This window comes from Monodon monoceros, unplaced genomic scaffold, assembly GCF_005190385.1.
Source record: "Monodon monoceros isolate NGI ecotype Baffin Bay Population unplaced genomic scaffold, NGI_Narwhal_1 Super_Scaffold_11, whole genome shotgun sequence".
Classification (NCBI taxonomy): domain Eukaryota; kingdom Metazoa; phylum Chordata; class Mammalia; order Artiodactyla; family Monodontidae; genus Monodon; species Monodon monoceros.
Genome location: NW_021703767.1, coordinates 3,821,985 through 3,839,840, shown reverse-complemented (window position 1 = coordinate 3,839,840; position 17,856 = coordinate 3,821,985). Strand labels below are relative to the sequence as shown.

At 52.5% G+C, this 17,856-nt stretch overlaps 1 protein-coding gene across 3 annotated transcripts in view; it reads right to left on the bottom strand.

Moving 5' to 3' along the window:
* Positions 1 to 659: 659 nt before the first annotated feature.
* C2CD2 (C2 calcium dependent domain containing 2) overlaps positions 660 to 17,856 on the bottom strand; it is a 63,027-nt gene continuing 45,830 nt past the window's right edge. The window contains exons 12-15 of one of the 3 annotated variants that reach the window (XR_003792329.1): positions 15,449 to 15,576; positions 13,503 to 13,830; positions 3,912 to 5,047; positions 660 to 1,897 (exon numbers count right to left, since the gene is read on the bottom strand). Coding sequence is in view for 2 of the 3 variants with exons in the window: in XM_029214331.1 (XP_029070164.1) it covers positions 4,827 to 5,047; positions 13,503 to 13,830; positions 15,449 to 15,576 (677 nt within the window). In the remaining variant the exon portion in view is untranslated. Of the gene's footprint in view, positions 9,730 to 13,502; positions 13,831 to 15,448; positions 15,577 to 17,856 lie in introns of all 3 variants that reach the window. The other 2 variants (XM_029214331.1, XM_029214332.1) reach the window with 2 other exon arrangements.

The window sequence follows — 17,856 nt, the reverse complement described above, 5'->3', positions numbered from 1 at the left end:
TCAGCCCCAGGCCCCAGGATACCTTAATCCCAAACCAGTCGCAGCACCATCGCCACCTGCCATGTCCAGAGCACAGAATCCAGGGTCTGAGCCCCGCTAACACTGGGGCTTTGCATGGGCAGACTCTTCCTCTGAAATGCAGAGCTGTGCGTCAGTCTCGGCCCTCAAGTGACCACTCCACACCCGAAAGGACAGGCAGGGTCAGGACAGCTGAGAGGAAGGGTGGGGGGATGGGTGAGGGGCTGGGGTGGGTACCAGTTTTCTAAGTGCCAGGTGCTTGGGCAGATTAGTGGGATGAAACTGCTGAAACAGGGAAGCTGATGACCAGGAGAGACGTGAGGCCTGCAGGGCTGGTGCAGGACGCTGTCTGTGCACCCCTCCCGGCCCCTGCCCCGTCCCCACCCAATAACCGTGGAGGAGCCCAGGCCAGCCTGGATGCCAGCCACCACAGAGCCCCACCTGGCATATGCCCCTCTGACCCCGTGCAGGTGTCCACTGTGCACCCACCCTCGGGCGACTGCTGGGATGGGGCGATGACAACAGGGGCGATGGATGGATAAAGGCTTCACGCCCCAAGGGGACAGCACTCCTCATAAGGTCCCTGGGGATCATACAGGGTCACGTGGCCACTGGGGGACCCAAGCCAAGCAGACCCTGACTGGCAGCACCTACAATTCACCAGAACCCAAAAGTTCACGGGAGACATGGACGGTCTAGTAAATGATTTTTGCCCCAGGCCTAAAGCAGGTGCTAAGTGACTTACAAATCACCTAAGGAGAACGTTAGGAGGACAGCTCCTGGTTTAGCCAGCTGACCAGGGTGGCGCCTGACAAAGGAAAGACCAGGATTCCGGCGCCTCAGAAAAGCCGCTGAACTTTGGGGACAGCGCAGGACTCGGCAAAAACGACTCAATGTTTAGTGTTGCATGGGCACGTTTATTTCCTTCAAAGACCGTTCGTGTTCCAGCCACACCTTCCCCGCATGAACCCAACTGCACAGGGCTGGTGCAGGACTGCAGTCTGTTTTTAAAGTGCTTCCCAGGGATACAATCATCGTCGGGTAAAGTCATCACCACACTTGGTCATCAAGCCAAACCTCTCCACATACCTGGAAAACCTCTTATTTTCTTCTTTAAAAAAAAAATAAAAAATGTAGCTTTGATACGATATCGGGGGGAAAAAACCCTACAAGCCTAAATTATAAACGGCACATCACTGACCATTTGGCAGCTGGGTGAATGGGGCAGTTTGTTGTATTTCAAATGCGTCCTCATCCAGAAAGTAGGAATGTCCCCCCCCAAAAAAGGAACCAGAGAGGTGTAACCTGAGTTTGCTTCGCAGGATTAGCGGTGCTGGCGTCCCTGTGCCACCTGCTTTGGTCATCACACCTTCGCAGGTTTGGGGCAGCAGAGGCAGGGCCTGGCGTCAGGGTCTAGGCCGGTGCTGAGACCTGTTTTTCATCTGATAGAGTTATATGTTCTGACTTCGAACATCCACCAACTTACACTGTCAGGTTTCAAGAGAGCCGAGACGGTTACTCAGAAAACATTGGAATTGAGTGGCAGCAGCGTAAATGAATCTTTCCCTTTCTGTTCGAGAAGAAAATCTGCAAAATTCTTCTATAGGTGTGGCCAGCGAAACAATCAAACATCTGGACAGGCACCCAGCTTGTGACTGGTTGGCAGCGGCAGGCCAGGTAGCCCTCTCTAGGAACCAAGGGCCGCTTGTGAACTTAAACTTGAGACCTGATTTAAATAAAGTGCTCGGTCTAAACCTTCTTCCTCACAGCAGGTTTTCAACTGGAACGATGAGATGGGTACTTCTGTTGATGCTACATGAAAACATACACGCACACCTAAAGGTCCATTTCATTCCTCCGCAAAGAACACAGGCTCGTCCTTAAACAAATCCAAGAGAATTGTTGACAGCTCATTAAAACCAACGTGACCAGCTGGTTCCAGACATACAGACGCACATTAACATTAGTGCTCGCGAGAAACTGCTTTCAGAGCACCACTCTGCAAAGATTTCATCGAGACAAAACAGAAACCAAACCAAAAGCCCTCAGAACACTCCAGCATGTGGAAAAGGTAAGGGAATAAGGTGACTGACAAATGGGTAGGTTTTGCATTTGGTGTATAATCTAGATTGATGTTATGACATTTACTTTGACATAAATATCCTACACCATTTAAAACCAGATCTGGATAAACAGCTTGGAAAGGAAACATTCACAGTATCGATACAGCCCCTGTTCTCATGGTGCGACCCTGACCCTACGCTTCTTTTCTCTCATCCTATTCCCTGCTACGTTAGTGTCCTCCGTAACTTCAGAAAAAGCCATTTGATGGTGACTATGTGTGTGTGTCTGGAGGGTAAGCTCTGGGGTTGACTCAAATGTACAGGGTTCTTGATGTGCACCCAATAGACACCAAGAAATATGCATCTCCCAGCAACACTGTCCCCCTCGTGTTAATCCACGCGCTTCTCACACACGGGGTGGACGCAGCCCACCTGACACATGCCCAGGACCCTGAAGCGGTTTCAAGTCACGAGGAAGCTGAGAGAGCAGAGCCCCGGATAAAGGTATGAAGCAGGGAACAGAATGCTCACGGGGTCATTCAGGAATGGGAGCAGCTAAGACTTCTTTTTAGAGCGAGAAACTTGGATCTAAAACGCTTGACACCTTCACGCTTGAATAAATCTGAATTTCCAAATCAAAAACAAATTGTACTAACTACTTCTGATCAGTGCCTGAAATTCGACGCACAATATCCTCTTAGAATTAATTCTGGAATGTCACAGGTTCTGTCGACCACATGAGAGAGAACAGTAATCCTTCAAGTAGAAGAGAACATTAATGAGACCATCGGTTCCAAAAAGACTAGTAGCGATTACTAGCCTATGGGGACTAACTTGGTATGAATATACTATATTTTGGAATACCGGGTGCTAATTTACAGTGATTACAATTGGTGTATAATCTTTGAAAGCAAACTATGCTGAAAAAGTCATTTTACAGTTACTCGATAATTCTTGGGATACCTAAGAATTTTAAATGTGCATTTTACAAAATTCTTAATGTAGTTTTCTAATCTCTCCCTCAAAAAAAAGGAAAGGAAAAATTCTATAATTTTGATTTTTATAAAGGTTTTGCTCATCCATGGCTCTCTTACTCCTGAAATATATGTTTAAGGATTCACAAAAGCAGCTATAGGAAGGAACTCGCCCAATTTCACATCTGTGACAGGAGCCAAGTTTTCACTGTAGCCTTTAAATCTTATTGGAGGAAAATGAATCTTACTCAAAACCTTTCACCCTGTAACAAGTGCTTTTTTTTTTTTTTTTTTTGCGGTACGCGGGCCTCTCACTGCCGTGGCCTCTCCCGTTGCGGAGCACAGGCTCCGGACGCGCAGGCTCAGCGGCCATGGCTCACGGGCCCAGCCGCTCCGCGGCATGTGGGATCCTCCCGGACCGGGGCACGAACCCGCGTCCCCTGCATCGGCAGGTGGACTCTCAACCACTGCGCCACCAGGGAAGCCCAACAAGTGCTTTTTAATAAGCATGTCTCCTAAAAGTGTTTCATTGAGAAGGAGTGGACGATGTGAAAACTGTGAATGAACCCCAGGGTAACGGCGTACAGATGAGGAAAGTGGTTTGGAAGACATGTAGGGATATTAACATCGTGTGCCGAACTGACTGTTTTTTCCACTGGAAATCAAAACAAGGGCATCCCAAGAGTTGCTAAACACAGTAGAATTCCGAAGAGCTCACAGAAGAAGTGTGACACACGTTTGGCTCATTTGTTATTAAACTTCCATTCCTAAGACTCACACCTGAGACATAAAATAATTTCCTCTTTTGCCCTAAAAGTACTTTGTTTCGGCTATGGGCAATATTTGGCAAACCAACCTTGGACTGCAGAAAAACCATATGTGTGTGGTGCCCGTGTCCCTCTAGCTGTGGCTTATTGCTCCTAACTTCATCTTTTGGCGCTTCTGTGAACAAGGAGGCCGGACGGGAGAGAAACGTTCCCTGTGTTGGCTGCTCTGTTGGTATTATTACAGCTCTGATGCTATAGAGAAAAATATAAAAACCACATAAGGATTTATGTATCTCCCACTCGTAAATAGGCTCAAAGCAAACTTAGAAAAGTGTTCAGCGTAATATGCATAGGATATATTTAGTATTTGCATAATTTTTCAAGTTATATGGCTAATATCAAAGGCAAATGTCTTCCTATGTTTGTCAGTGTTTCCATTCCCATGGTAATTTCTCTTTGCCTGTGTCCCACCTCTCAGTACTCAGGGCCGCCTGCAGTTTTTATTCTGAGCAGCCAATTAGGAGAGGTGACCCATCCATTCCGTTCACAGTGACAGCACAGAGGCGGCCTCCTCTTTGTGATGTGGTCCAGGCACAGACCAAAGTTAGAGCATGGAGGGCAAAGCTTGTCCCCCATCCCTGCCCGTCCACAGCCCCTTATGGTAAGTTCCATAGTTCACACAGTGGTAAATATCCTTCTCCCATTTAACTTCAACTCTTAGACGTGAGCACCGCCCACGCTGCAGAGCCGTCGGGTCTCGTGGCTTCCAGTGGCGAACTGGGCTTTGTAGGTTCTCTCCGGGGGCAACCTCCTGGCTGGAGACTCAGACTGTTTTTTGTTGGTTTTTTTTTCCCCTTTAAAAGATGAAATTGTTGGAAAAAAACCCCAGCTAGACTGGGGACAGGGAGGCCGTCCACAACTCACGGGCCCTCTGGCTGTGTCCTGGCAGGTGGCTACGGAGGGTCCACGTCTGCAGCATCGCGGGGAAGGAGGCGCGCGCCGGCCTACGGGCAGGGGTCCAGGGGGGCGCCGTTTGCAGTGCTCTGGCCCCGGTGTCTGGAGAGCAGCTTCTTGTTCAGGAACCGGGCAAGCGTCGACCCCTTCCTCCGCGGCCCTGCCGGCTGCTGCAGGAACACCAGGTCGTTGTGGGACTGGCTCAGGCCGGGGTCTTTCTGCTGGTGCCGCCGGCGGAAGAACAGCTTCGCGCCCTTCCTTAAAATCCCTCCTGCAAGAGCAAGGCACGGGGTCAGCGGGGCTGCGGGTGAAAAGCCGGGTGGGCGACGCGTCCAGGAGGAAAGGAAGGAAGGCGGCTCCCTCCAGCGACTCTAATAGAAGGCAGCCTGTGACTGCAGCGCGCCTCCCTGTTGGCACAAGAAAGGCAGCTGCGTCTGGCCTGAGCACAGCACAGGTGCTTCCAAGGCGCAGTGAGCAGGTAGGTCACTTGGAATCCATTCCCAGGCAGGCGTCTAGATCCCTGACTTTTAGAGACTCCCCATCACGAGGAGGGGTATAAACGGCAGAGTGCTTTGTGCCCCAGAAAGGACGCTCATGCTATTAAAACCAAATTAAGGACTCTGAGAACAATGGTATTCACTCTCTTAGGACATTTAAGGAACATTTATTCTTTTGGGGAGGAAGGTCTTTTACAACTTCAGATCCAGCACGTGTGTATCAGGCTAAGTCACATGAAATGTCTGTTACTTGATCACTTTAGACCTAAACCCCTCAATTTTGTTTGCTTCGACCTATCCGTATATGACGTCAAGTGGTGCAATATGAAATAGAAAAAAAATTAGCAACGGCAATGATTTCCACGGCAATGGTTCCTTAAAGGTTAAATGCCAGCTAACGTATCGATGGCCAGAGCCCACTAACCTGCTTCCATTTTCACAGACTAGCTTCACATCCTATGAACAAGGCCCAGGGGGATCAGGGGGCCCTTCCAGCCAGGCTGGGAAACCCATGACCCCGTGCCTGTAGGTGTGAGTGACTTTGAAAGAATGGCCTGACCATCTCAATAAGGAGCTTTACAGCTACTTTGGCAAAATCCATTCTTTTCACGACAGATCCAAAGAATACTTCAACACCTGTGACATACGCAGAAACCATCCTGGTTTATCCAGACGGGAGGCTGGAGGGCGTCACTTTGCTTTTCTACGTGAAATGTATGGACAGTTGTGGAATCTGACTCAGCCTTGTCCACAGACCCTTGCATGATCAGCACTTACCTCGGGAAAACCAGCATGCCGGTGACCTTTAGAGGCCATGTACTGGACCTGAACTTAAGGATGCATGTCCGAGGGGATATACATATATATATATATATATATATATGTATGTGTAGAGCTGGTTCACTTTGCTGTACAGTAGAAACTAACACAACATTGCAAAGCAACTGTACTTCCATAAAATTTTTTTAGAAAAAAATTTTCCAATTAACAATGAAGAAAAAAAGAAAAGGATGCGTGTCCTACTTGCTCTGCCTGGGTTAACCAGCAGAACACAGCTCAAAGCTCAAGGAATGGGCCGAATTTAATTTGGTCAAAGCTGTCTAAAAGATGTGTTTTTCATTTGCTGTTTGGGTACAATCAACCTATTGCAAAGACTCACTCGGACATTTTCTACCATTATCTAAAGCTGGGAGGCGGTGTACGGGGGGGCTGAGGAAGGCCGCAAAGGGATGAAGCAGAAGGGTGAGTATAAAAGTGTCAGTGGCTTTAGGCTCAACGGGCTTCTCCTTGGGCCAGAAAGGTCTGTTCCGGGAGCCGTTCCAATCCCTGTAGGATGCAGCGTATCTCAAAAAACCACCGGGAAGGGTGTGTTACGGCAGGGGTCACCACCACCGACAGGGCTTGACTCTGGACTCTGGCCAGTCCCGGGGGCAGATGCAGTGATGCCCACCGGTCAGTTACCCAGCATATTGCAAGTCCCGGGGCCTCCCAGCCTGACCAGGTTACCTCAGATTGGGGTGGGGTGGGGGACCTAGGAGGTATTTCTGATCTCTAGGTACCTGCTTTGGGTTAAGCTTGGAGCCCCCAAATAGCACGTGAATGGGGGGCTGTCACATTGGAACAGAGGAGAGGAAGGAAGGTCTGATGGATCTACTCCGTTAACCTGGACCCTAATGCCACACCCCACCCCCATCTCCCCAGGGCAGGGGGCAGGGGATGGAAGTGTGGAGAGGGGAACAGACCAGTCCGTCCCCCAGGCCAGCTGCAGATCTAGGGATGTGGAAGCCTGGCAGAAAGAGGATCTCCCCTGGAAGGCTCCATCTGCAAAGCCCATGTCATACATGTCCCTGTGCTGAAATTCAGTCTGGGGTCTGGAGCCAAGGTCTGAGGTGTGAGCGGGGGTGGTGTCATGGGTTGGATCGTGTCCCTCCAGAATTCTTATGTTGGGGTCCAAACCCCAGCACCTCAGAACGTGACCTTGTTTGGAGATACGGTCACGAAAGAGGCAATTAAGTTATAGTGAGGTCGTTAGGACAGGTGCTAATCCAGTATGACTACTGTCCTTATAAAAACGGGAAATTTGGACAGAGACACAGGGAGACGCCATGTGAAGATGAGGGCAGAGCTCAAGGTGATGCGTTTACAAGCCTCGGAGTGACAACGATGGTTAACAAACCCTCAGAAGCTGGGGGAGAGCCTGGGACAGATTCTCCCTCGTAGCCTCAGGAGGAACCAGCCCTGCCACACCTTTATCGTGGACTTCCAGCCTCCAGAACTCAGAGAGAAGAAATCTCTGTTGTTTAAACCACCCCATCTGCGGTACTTTGTTACAGCAGCCCCGGGAATCTAACACAGACAAGAAAGGGCAGGGAAGGATGTGACTTAAGATGAGCGTCCCGAAGCAGCGGCCACGTCCTCCTGTTTATCCTCGGACCCTGGACGCCCCGTGTTAGATCAGGGCAGAGGGCAGATGTTAGAGCAGTCTTCTCAGCCCCAAGACACGCTGGAGTCGGGCAGCAACCTGGAAAAGCTCCAGACGTCCAGGTCCCAGCCCTGGGGAATCTGATGTGAGGGGTTCTGGGGAGACATCTGGACATCAGCATCTTTTAGAAAATCCCAGGTCTTTCTAACATGCAGCTGGGGCTGGAAACCACCCACCAAGGTCTGGTCAAACCACCATCAGTACTTGGTACGTGGAAAACTGCTAAGGACACAGACGTCAGCACCGGGGACCAGACCAGAGGGCAGAAGGTAAGCAGGGCGTTCACTTTCTTCTACATAGTTTCCTGATGCCCCTTCACGTTTTCATATCTCAGGGCCATGCGGGACGGGGGATGGGGACATGGCAGCCTAGCCCGCAGGGCACAGCACCCGGTGCTGAGGGTCTGGCTTTGCACCCTGGATTGAGCGAGAAACCAGAACACAGGAACAGGCAAGGGGCAGCTGCGCTCAAAACTCCTTAAAAAGGGAGTCTGCACACTTGTGAGCGGTCGCTTTCTCTCGTTTGGATGACATGGCACCTGAAACGCCTAAACTGCAAATTCTCGTCACGTTAACATAAAACAGCAAGGACTTGCGTCCTGGGAGCAGAGCTGGTAGAGGAGATGTGTTGGCCGTAACTGTTTAAACGGCCCTGCTGGCTGTGCTTTGTTTCAACAGCGTCCCCGCCCCAGCCAGCGCCATGTCGGCCGCGGACCTGGGCTGCCCCGACAGGCCTGCCACGCGGTGTTTCTGTTCTTGGTCCTTACGCCCACCCTCTGGAGCAGGTGTACTTTGCCTGTTCAGCGTCACCGCCTGAACCGGATGCTGTCACGCGTACCCTGGTGTGCTTCGTCCTGAGGTCACGTGCACGGCTCACCAGGTCCGCGTTTCCCCTTAACTTGACACCACTTGTCATGGCTTCTGTGGGGACGTCGGCTTCTTGGACAGAGGACAGTGATGTGAGGGGAGACACAGAGGTTTGCAAATCTACAGGCTGGAGTCCCGGTTATGTCTCCCAGCCACCTCTGAGGGTGCTCTTATCTCTTGCTTACAAATAGGGAAGCAGAGACTCGGAGGGGTGACGTGCTCTGCCCTACAAAGCCGTGCTCTCGAGCCTGGCTCTTCTGTGCTGCTAAGGATGGCATCTGAGCTGGAAGTGGCCAGTAGGCGTCTGGAGCGCCGGTCTGCGGGTGGCCGCTGGCAAAGCCTCTGGAGGGCAAGATGGATGCAGCTCCCAGAGGGATCGCAGAGCAGAGCCCTGCTCTCTGGGAACGACTCTGACAGGCTTTCCAGAATGATGTAAATCTCCCGAGAGGCATGCTGGCGGCCTGGGTAGGACAGAACATTCTAGCACGTGAGCCCATCTCCAGGGTCCACAGACTAACTCATCAAACGTGAAATATAACCAGCACAAACAGAGGTTATTCCATTTTCATGACTAAATAAAAATGTTATCGTCCGTTTAAACTTGGCCAGTAAAGCACACGACCTTTGGGGTAAGTAACGCCCGAAGGACGTGGCCACAGGTGAGCTCAGCGGACGCTGATGTGGCCGCACCACAGGTGGGCGTGAGGTCGTAGCTCAGACGGGCCAGTGCCCCCTCGGCTGCTGGCAGGTGGCGCCGTAGGGCGCCGCTGTGACTAATGGACATCGGAGCTCGGTTTTCTGTGCCAGTTTGTCCCAGAACGCCCAGTGAGTCCATCCCAATACTGAGCTGAGTGCCGCAGGGAAGGCTCCTGGTCGATGTGGTCCAGATCTCCCTCAGTGCCTGAGCTCTAGGAGATAACCCGGAGTGAGGTGGGTGGGCTTCATCCAATCAGTGAATGCCTGAGAACAAAAAGGAAGGTTCCCGGGGCGGAGATTCTGCCCCAAGACTGCGGCGCCAGCTCCTGCCTGCCCTGCAGATTTCAGACTCATCAACACGAACCGGTTCCTTGAAATACAGAACCTATTGGTTCTGCTTCCCTGGAGAACCCTGGCCGAGAGAAGAACTCCAGGTTGGTATGTCACAGTTGACTCCGGGCCCACAGAAATCTGTCACCCTTTGCTGAAAGGGAAATTCACATCAATGGGGCAAGGCCGCTGGGGCCGTTTGGGTTTAGGAAGCCCACCTCCTTCACTCTGGGCTACCTCGTCCACACAACAAGAAGCAAGACACACGCCTCACTCCCAATCCTAAAGATGCCTGAAGGTAAGATCTGGAAACAGGTTATGTGAAATTTCAGGCAAATAACCAAAATCTTAGATGGGACAGGGAAGAAAACAAATCTTTCCCGGGTTCTAAAAACAATCATAAGACTAAAGGTATAAACAGATATATGAAGGGATTAAAAATAATTCTTCTAAATTATAGCTTCAATGTTGCAAACATTCCCAAATTTATTCCCACTCGTCTCAGTTCAACAGACGTAAACTGCTCATTGAAGAATGCATCTTAACATCTTATAGGTAGGAAAACAGTGACCAGAAGCAACCTTATAAATTATAGTTTGCTGCCCAAAGAACAGCTTTAGATTACAAGGGGAACCACGGAAGGCCCAATTACAGAAGTGACGACTTTTCAGAACCAAGGACGATTAAGGGAGTCGGTCTGTCTGAATTTCTTGGCGAGGTGGTTTTGTCACGTCAGCTAACACAGGGATGCCTTCCCCTGAGATGATGGCCCTCTACTACCAGACCAGGGCACTCTGAAGGAGGAAGATGGGAAAACTGGCACCCGGGGACGGTCCAAGTGGAAAGCGATGGGAGGGAAAAGGAAGCGGGGAGGGGTTAACTTCCGGCTTAGTTACGATATGTGCTCTTCTCATAGCAAGGCTATACTTAATTAAAAAAACCCCAAGGTTCCCGACCCAAGTGGCTGAGACTCCTAATGTCTTAATTAAAAAAATATATATATAAAACAAAAATAACTTACTGTGTAGGCAATTAATTCTGGTTGGCATAGCGATCCTCTTAAGTTAAAGGGCATGAGCAGGGATGGAGAGAAGGAAGAGGTGAAAAGAAAAGTTTGCAACAGCAGAATCAGAACGAGAGACGTAAGAGTTTGAAGCGTTTGCGTTATATACAACATGGGACGCTACTGCGCAGGACGCTTGGAAAGGGTTGTTTTTTCCTTTTTAATATTTTTCAGAGTCTCCACCAATGCTTTTGTTCTTACTTGTGGTAAAATACACATAACATAAAATGCCCCATCGTAGCCAGTTCTAAGTGTAGAGTTCGGTTGTATTAAGTACATTCACATATTTGTACTAGCACATCAATGCTTTGTTAAGCTAAAAATGAAACCAAATCTGAGGAATGCATTTCCTGTCTTGCCTGCATCATTACCATACGTACATTTCCAATCAGCAGGGCTCCAGGGGAATTCTAAATAGGCAGTCTTGGAAAGCTAGAGCCAACTCCTTCCTAGGACAGGGGTGCAGGTGGTTCTTGAACTGAAAAATAGGCTTCAGTTTACAAAGGAGAGAAAACCCCACAGAGCTGCCCCCTAGATCACCAGTTTGGAAGAAATTCTGGTGGAAAAGGAAAACTATTTGGTACCCATAAAGCATAATCATCTAAGGTTCTGACAGTATCTCGTAGAGATGCCGAGTGCAAATCTCTCAGGAAACAACGGAATGAAAAGCAATTTTTAAAACGCTGCCCAGTGTGTCCCTTTAAAAACTCCCGGGTCTGTGCAGCGCTAAGAGTGAGGCGCATGACCGCTGGCTCAGCGTCCGTGCCCGGCCCCAGCTGCCAGGCCTCAGGGTGGAGCAAAAGGCACACCTGCCTTTTGGGCACCAGGTCCCCAAGAGTGAGGGTGTCATCCACCTGGCTGGTGACGGGAGAGGAGCGGGGTGGCCAGGACACAGCAAGGACGGAAACCCAGGGGAAAGAGCTCCCCGGAAGGGACAGCAGAGGGAGGGAGGGAGGCAGGGCAGGAGGGATGGGATGAAGGAACAGCGGTCTCCGAACGGGCCCGGGGTGGTGAGGCTCGGCCTTCCAGAATGAACGGACGGCGGGAGGGAGGGGCGGGTTCTGTGAGAAGAGGAGGTGGCCTGCTGGTCCATCAGGTCACAGATGGGGCACCCCACCTGCACTCCACCCTGCCCAGCGCCCACCTGCCTTCCTCAGGTCCAGGGGAGCCCCCTTGGGCTGCTCTGGCCCCAAGACAAAGCCCAGGCCGGGGGCACGTGCCGGGCTGTGTACCAGCGGCCGGGCCACCTTTTCCAGAACAGAAGCCAGGGAGCCACCACAGAGGGCGGTGCTCATTGCCACGCTGCTCCCGGCCCCCCGACAGGGTCCTCGGGGTGAGGCGCCAAGCCCAGGTGGCAGGCAGATAGAGCCCGATCTCCATCGCAGGGTCTGGAAATCACACCCAGGAACCTGCTTCTTCCTCTCTCTCCGCCTCTTCCTTGGCTTCCACCCCGTCTGTCCCCCTCTGCTCCGGCGACGGGGTGGGTCATGGGAGAGCCCAGGAAGCGAACGGGAAAGAGGAGGGCCAGTCAGGATGCCGACCTTCCCCGGCGGGGCTCTCAGCTCGGCCCTGGGGACGCTGGGGCCACAGGATGCTGTGGTGGGGTGCTGAGCGCCACCCCTGGCCTCCACCCACCTGAACCCCCAGCACCCTCTGCCCCCAGCTGTGCCAACTGAAACGGTCTCCAGCCATGGCCGGTGCCCCCCAGGGAGGGGGCACGATCGCCCCACGTAGGAACCACTGGTCCGTGGCACCAAGAACAGAGCAGCTCCCCAAGGTTCCCGACCCGAGTGGCTGAGACTCCTAATGTCTACACTCGCGGGGGAGCCGGGACTTGGTGCAGAGTTGCACCCAGGACTGCTGGTTTGGCTCCGGCCCCTGCCTGGGCTCTCCCGGCCTGTCCTCCGCACTGGGCTCTCCTATTACCGCCTGGCCGGTGGGGTCCTCGGGGAGGTGGGTGCACGTGGTGGGCACATCCCCATTTACAGAGGAGGGAGCTGAGACTCAGTGAGTCTTGAAGCCTCACATCTAGAACTGGCCCGAGCCTCTGGACTACATTCCCTCGGCAAGTGTCTTCAGGTCACCATCGTGCCAAAGCACCGTCTGGGAAAAACTGCACGCGCTGAAGACATTTACAGATTTAGAGCACTGATTTAGCGCTAACGGGAAACAGTCGCTTATTCCAGTGCAATGATTCCCTCAGCACTGCACACATATTAAGTTAATGGCTAGTTTTCTAGGGAGCTCATCTCCCCGTGGACCCTGTCAGGGTTGAGTCTGGTTTGCTTTCCGTTGGTGGGGGGGAGTCTGAGAGGCACACAAGGGGAGGGGTGCCCATCTCTGCAGCGGGAAGCCCAGTCTCTGCCCGGCTGGTCTCTTTGGCTCCATCGTGGTACCTGGCTCTTGGTGACCCCTCTCAATGCTCTGGATACTTCTACTCCTGCGGGGAGGAGTGCCCAGACAGAGGAAGGGGCGCTTCTAGCCATGAACACAATTTGCCTCCACAAATGAAGAGAGATGACCCGGCCGCTCACACTGGGAAGGATTCTGAATACAGCCCGCACCCCCTACCCCTGCCCGTGGGCTCTAAATGGGCTCGGATGTTCAGCGCAGGTGTTTCTGCAGGTGTAGGGGCGCTGAGGGTGGGGTGCCCTTGTAGAGGAGAAGGGAAGGAAAGCAGAGGGTGAGAACTTGCTTAGCTTGGAACTAGTAGGAGAGCAAAGCCGTGGGGCGGGGGGGAGTGGTGGGGAGTGAGGAGGGGTGGGCAGGGCGGGCACGGGAGGGGCTGGTACCTTTACGCTTCTGGGAAGTGCCCGGCTCCAGCTCAGACACACTCAGGGAGTGCTCCGACAGCTCATCCCCAGCGGGGTCCCGCGGGGCCTGGCCACCCCACGCGCCGGCCCCGGCTGGTGGCTCCTCTTCCAAGTCCCAGGAATCCAGCTCAGTCTCCTGGGGCTCCAGGGCCAGCCGGGCCCCTGCGGGGGTCTCCTTCCCCTCCTCGGGTGGGGCAGGGGCCACGGCCGCCCCTGGCTGGTCCGGGGCATCCTTCTGGCAGGTGCTGTCCATGGAGGCTGCGTACTCCAGCATCAGGGAGGCGTCGTTGTCCTGAGATAGTGAGGTCTACCCGGGGGGTGAGAGACAAAGTCAGGGTGAGGAAGATGCCAAGGATACTTGGAAGAAGCAGCGGGCGAGGAAAAGCCTCAGCAGCCCTGTCCAAACATCCTGGCTGACGGTTTCAGCGTCAAAAGGCACCCCGGCCCTCCAAGGAGGCAGCTAAGGGAAGCATGGGCTGAAACGCAGTGGACGAAGGTCTCCTGTGGCAGAGGGTCAGCCCGAGGTCGCAGGCTGGGGGGGTCTGGGGGAAGAGCATGCTTCCTACGTATGGGATGGCAGACAGGGCGACAGAGGATGTGAGCTCCGGGGTGCCAGATTCGATTTATCTTTAACCTTTGTTCCTACAGCATTTTTGTGTTTCCTGCAAGGAGGAACTGACCGCTATGCACTTTGTATCCTAAGAGTTATATTTATATGTAAAAGAGATGTAGGTGCTTGGGGGTGGGAAAGTGGTTTGCTGGAGGGCAGGAAAGTGACTGCAGGGACATGGCGGGGGGGGGGGGGGGGGGGGGGGGGGGGTCTGCTGTTCCTGATCTGTGTGGCAGTTGCACAGGAGAGTCTGCTAAGTGACAGGTGACAACTGCCCTTTTCTGAGCCAAGTCAGAAGTGCCCACTGACTCAGTTTGGGACAATTTTATCATCAGCAAAGATATTAACTGCAGTCGGTTGGATGGACTAAATGATCTAGAATAAAATCTCAGAGAAGGCACAGAGGAGGAGACGGTCACGAGCCTTGCCCTTATTTCACTCATTTATTTATTCATCCTAAAGAAAACCCAGACATTGGGCCAGGCGCTTCCAGGGACGCCATCGCCCCCTGCTGGCTGCCTCTGGAAGTGCACGCAGGTAAGCCCAGAGACTCACCCGGCCCCTGGACACTAAGGCCACATTGGTGACACACCTCTGGCGCCTCCCAGGACCTGTTCTGGCCCCTCTCCCAGTAGCCAAGGGGTCAACTGTCATCATGTCCTCCCGCCCCACCCTCTCATGCCCTCAAAGTATCAACCCACCCTCCGTGTCTAAAAATTCATCTTCCTCATCCCTCTCCCAGCTACCCAATGTCCCACCCGCCCCTCCATTGCTCACATTCTCCTTGCTTGTTCTGAAACGTTAAAAAGAGTAAGGGACTGTAATGTGGGCCCTTGCCTGCCCGGCGTCCGCCAGGGACGCCTCGCACCCGCCAGCTGCTCTGGACAAAGGTCACAGAGCAGGAGAAGGAAGCAATGGGGGTCAGGATAAGTTTTAAAACAAGCTTCGTTTCTCTGATCGTGAAAGGCATAAACATTCACTGCAGAATGGAAACGGTTTGGAAATGTGTAATGTGTGAAGTGAAAGCCCCCCAGGATGGGGCAGCAATGAGGGTGGAGGTTCTGCCCCAAAGGGGAGTTGACATCACGCTGGTCTTTTCTCTTTCAATAAGTTTTCTTCACATGATTCACCAACCTCTCGACAACCAAAGCATCCCCGGTCAGAAACTTTCAAGTTTCCTTCCTCAGCAGGATAAGCTGCGTCACGAATGACCCCCCCGTGGGTGAGGGAATGTAGCTGACATTTGGGGGTGGAGCTCGCCGAAACTGATCAAGGGCCGGGGCGGGCTGATGCGGGGCGAGTGGCAGAGGCTCACCTTGGAGACCCCAGATATGACGATCGTGCTCTTCTTCCGCGGGGATTTGAGCTTCAGCTTCGAGGACTCGCTGAGCTGTCGGATGGCGACTTCGGCCACCGGGTCGGCACCGCTCAGCACCAGTAGCTCTGCCGGAGGAAAAGCGGGCGTGAAGCACGTTAACAAAATCTGAAGCTTTGGCAGGAACTTCTGCGGCGACAGATTTGGTCTTTAAGCAGGGGTTGGCAAATATTTTCTGTAAAGGGCCAGACAGTGACTTCGTGGGCAGCCGGCCCGTCACAAGTACTCCACGCTGACTTGGAAGCTAGGAAGCAGAGGCCAGATGTCAAAGTATCCACGGCTGGGTTCTGGGGAAACTTCATGAGCAGGACAGGTGACGCCCCTGGGTCTGGAGCTGATGCTCTGTGGTTACACACACTCACCGGGGTGTACGCTTCAAATCATGCACTTTAATGAATGTAAATATGCCTCGACTGAGGTGAAAAACAGAAATCTCTGAGCTTTGGGGAGACTGTGAACTTTGAAAGGCAACGCAGCTACTCCCTGGCCCTCCCAGGAGTGGTCGAACACAAAAACTAGTGTTCAGGGTGACCGGGGGCTGGTTCACAGAAGCTGCTTCTTCCCAGGGTTAATTCCACACCCGGGCCAACATCCGGGGAGGGCTTAACACGGACCTGTGCCCTGCAAAGAGCTCCGTGCACATTATTCCAGGTAATTAACCCCAAGTCCTCTGAGGGAGGTGCCTTTCAGTTTCCATTTGAGAAATGGGGCAGGTAGGAGACAGCCAGGTGGGCGGCGGAGCTGAGATGCCCGGCCAGGTCTCTCCCACTCAGAGCTGATGCTGGAACTCACACTAAAGTGTCTGCTGCTGTAGAAAGATGAAAAGGACAATGGGATTAAGGGGCAGGATGTTACCTGGAACTTTTTCTCAGTCAGGCCTCGACCCGCTGACGACAGATGCTACATTTTGTGTGTGTGTGTGTGTGTGTGTGTGTGTGTGTGTGTATATTTTAACGACTTAAAGCATACATTGATATCCCACAAAAGGAAGATCAACTTTTTTTGGTAAACATATACACATAAAACTTTATGATAACTTTCAGTTAAACAACAAAACAATTTATGATATCAATTCAAAGCAGTAAAGGAATTTTAATTCCTGAGAATGTTTTTTACAGAAAAAAATTTCTCAACTTAGAACTTCCTAGAAAATGTCTAGGTCAATGCCAGCAGGGTTTGGAAAGGCCCTTAAGAGAAGGCCAGCCCAGCATCTTTCTCGGAAGTAGAGGTGGATTTGGTTTCAAGAAACTAGGCCTGTTGGAAGTGATAAAATGGAAGAAATCCTTTAGGAATCACTGGATGTAAGATACTATTAAAATCTCTCTAAAAACACAGATGCTACATTTCCCAAGGCAGTGGCGAGGGACCAAGCGGCTGAGAACTCTGTGGCTGCCGACCCGGGGGGGAAGAGCGGGATGTGGTGAGGACGCCTGGGGAGAGGGCTGCGCTGTGAGTCCCAGGCCTTGGGACACCAGTCGGGGGGGGCGCGGAGCCCAGAGCTTCTGTCCCTCCTCAGCGAGCCTGTCCAGGTGCCAGCTGTGCCTGAGGAAGCTTGCAGGGCTCCTGGCTGCACGGTGCGGGCTGGTGCCAGCACCCACAGACCAGAGGGGGAACCACAGCAGGGATGTCAGCCTGGGGTGAAGGTGCCCCCGTGGTACAAAGCAGAGCTGAGACAGGGCCCCCAGGAGCGGCCAATGAGGGGCATTGCTTCTGTCTAGGATTTTGCAGCTGGGGGGGCCCTGCAGCTTCCAAACAACCAGGGAAGCTCCCACAGGGAAAGAGGCAGTTTTCCACTTCCGCCAGGTTCGGAGAACACACGGCCATCCCAAGACAGCAGCCATCACGTGAGAGCTGCCTGCCCACTGCCTATCCCTCCCTGTCCTGTTCTTGACATTGGCAGGGTCAGAAACAGGACTCAGTGGACAGCGGTGGGGAGAAGCTGCCCACCCAGCCCTTCTTAGACTGCAGGTCACACGTGAGCGAAGGGAGAAAATTTAACCCCCAAATTTAGATGATGCTCTGATTCCAAGAGACAGTGACACAGGCGACCATAAAAGTGGGAAATCTGCATTCAGAGTTCCAGGGGAAACTAATCCTATTAAACAGGTTTCAGGGGACAGTGGGGGACAAGATAAAGTTGCCTTTATGATTATGGCCCCTGAGTCCTGCTTATTTTATGACATCTGTGGAACTAGTACGTTGAACAAGAGAAAAAAATAACATTCAGAAATTTTACACAGTGAGGCATGAGCTAGTTTTTTGTGCTTATTTTGTTCAAGTGTTCCCTAAAACTTAAGGCAGGGATGCCAACGCCACAACTGGTCTTCCGTCGACTTCCATTTCCCTTC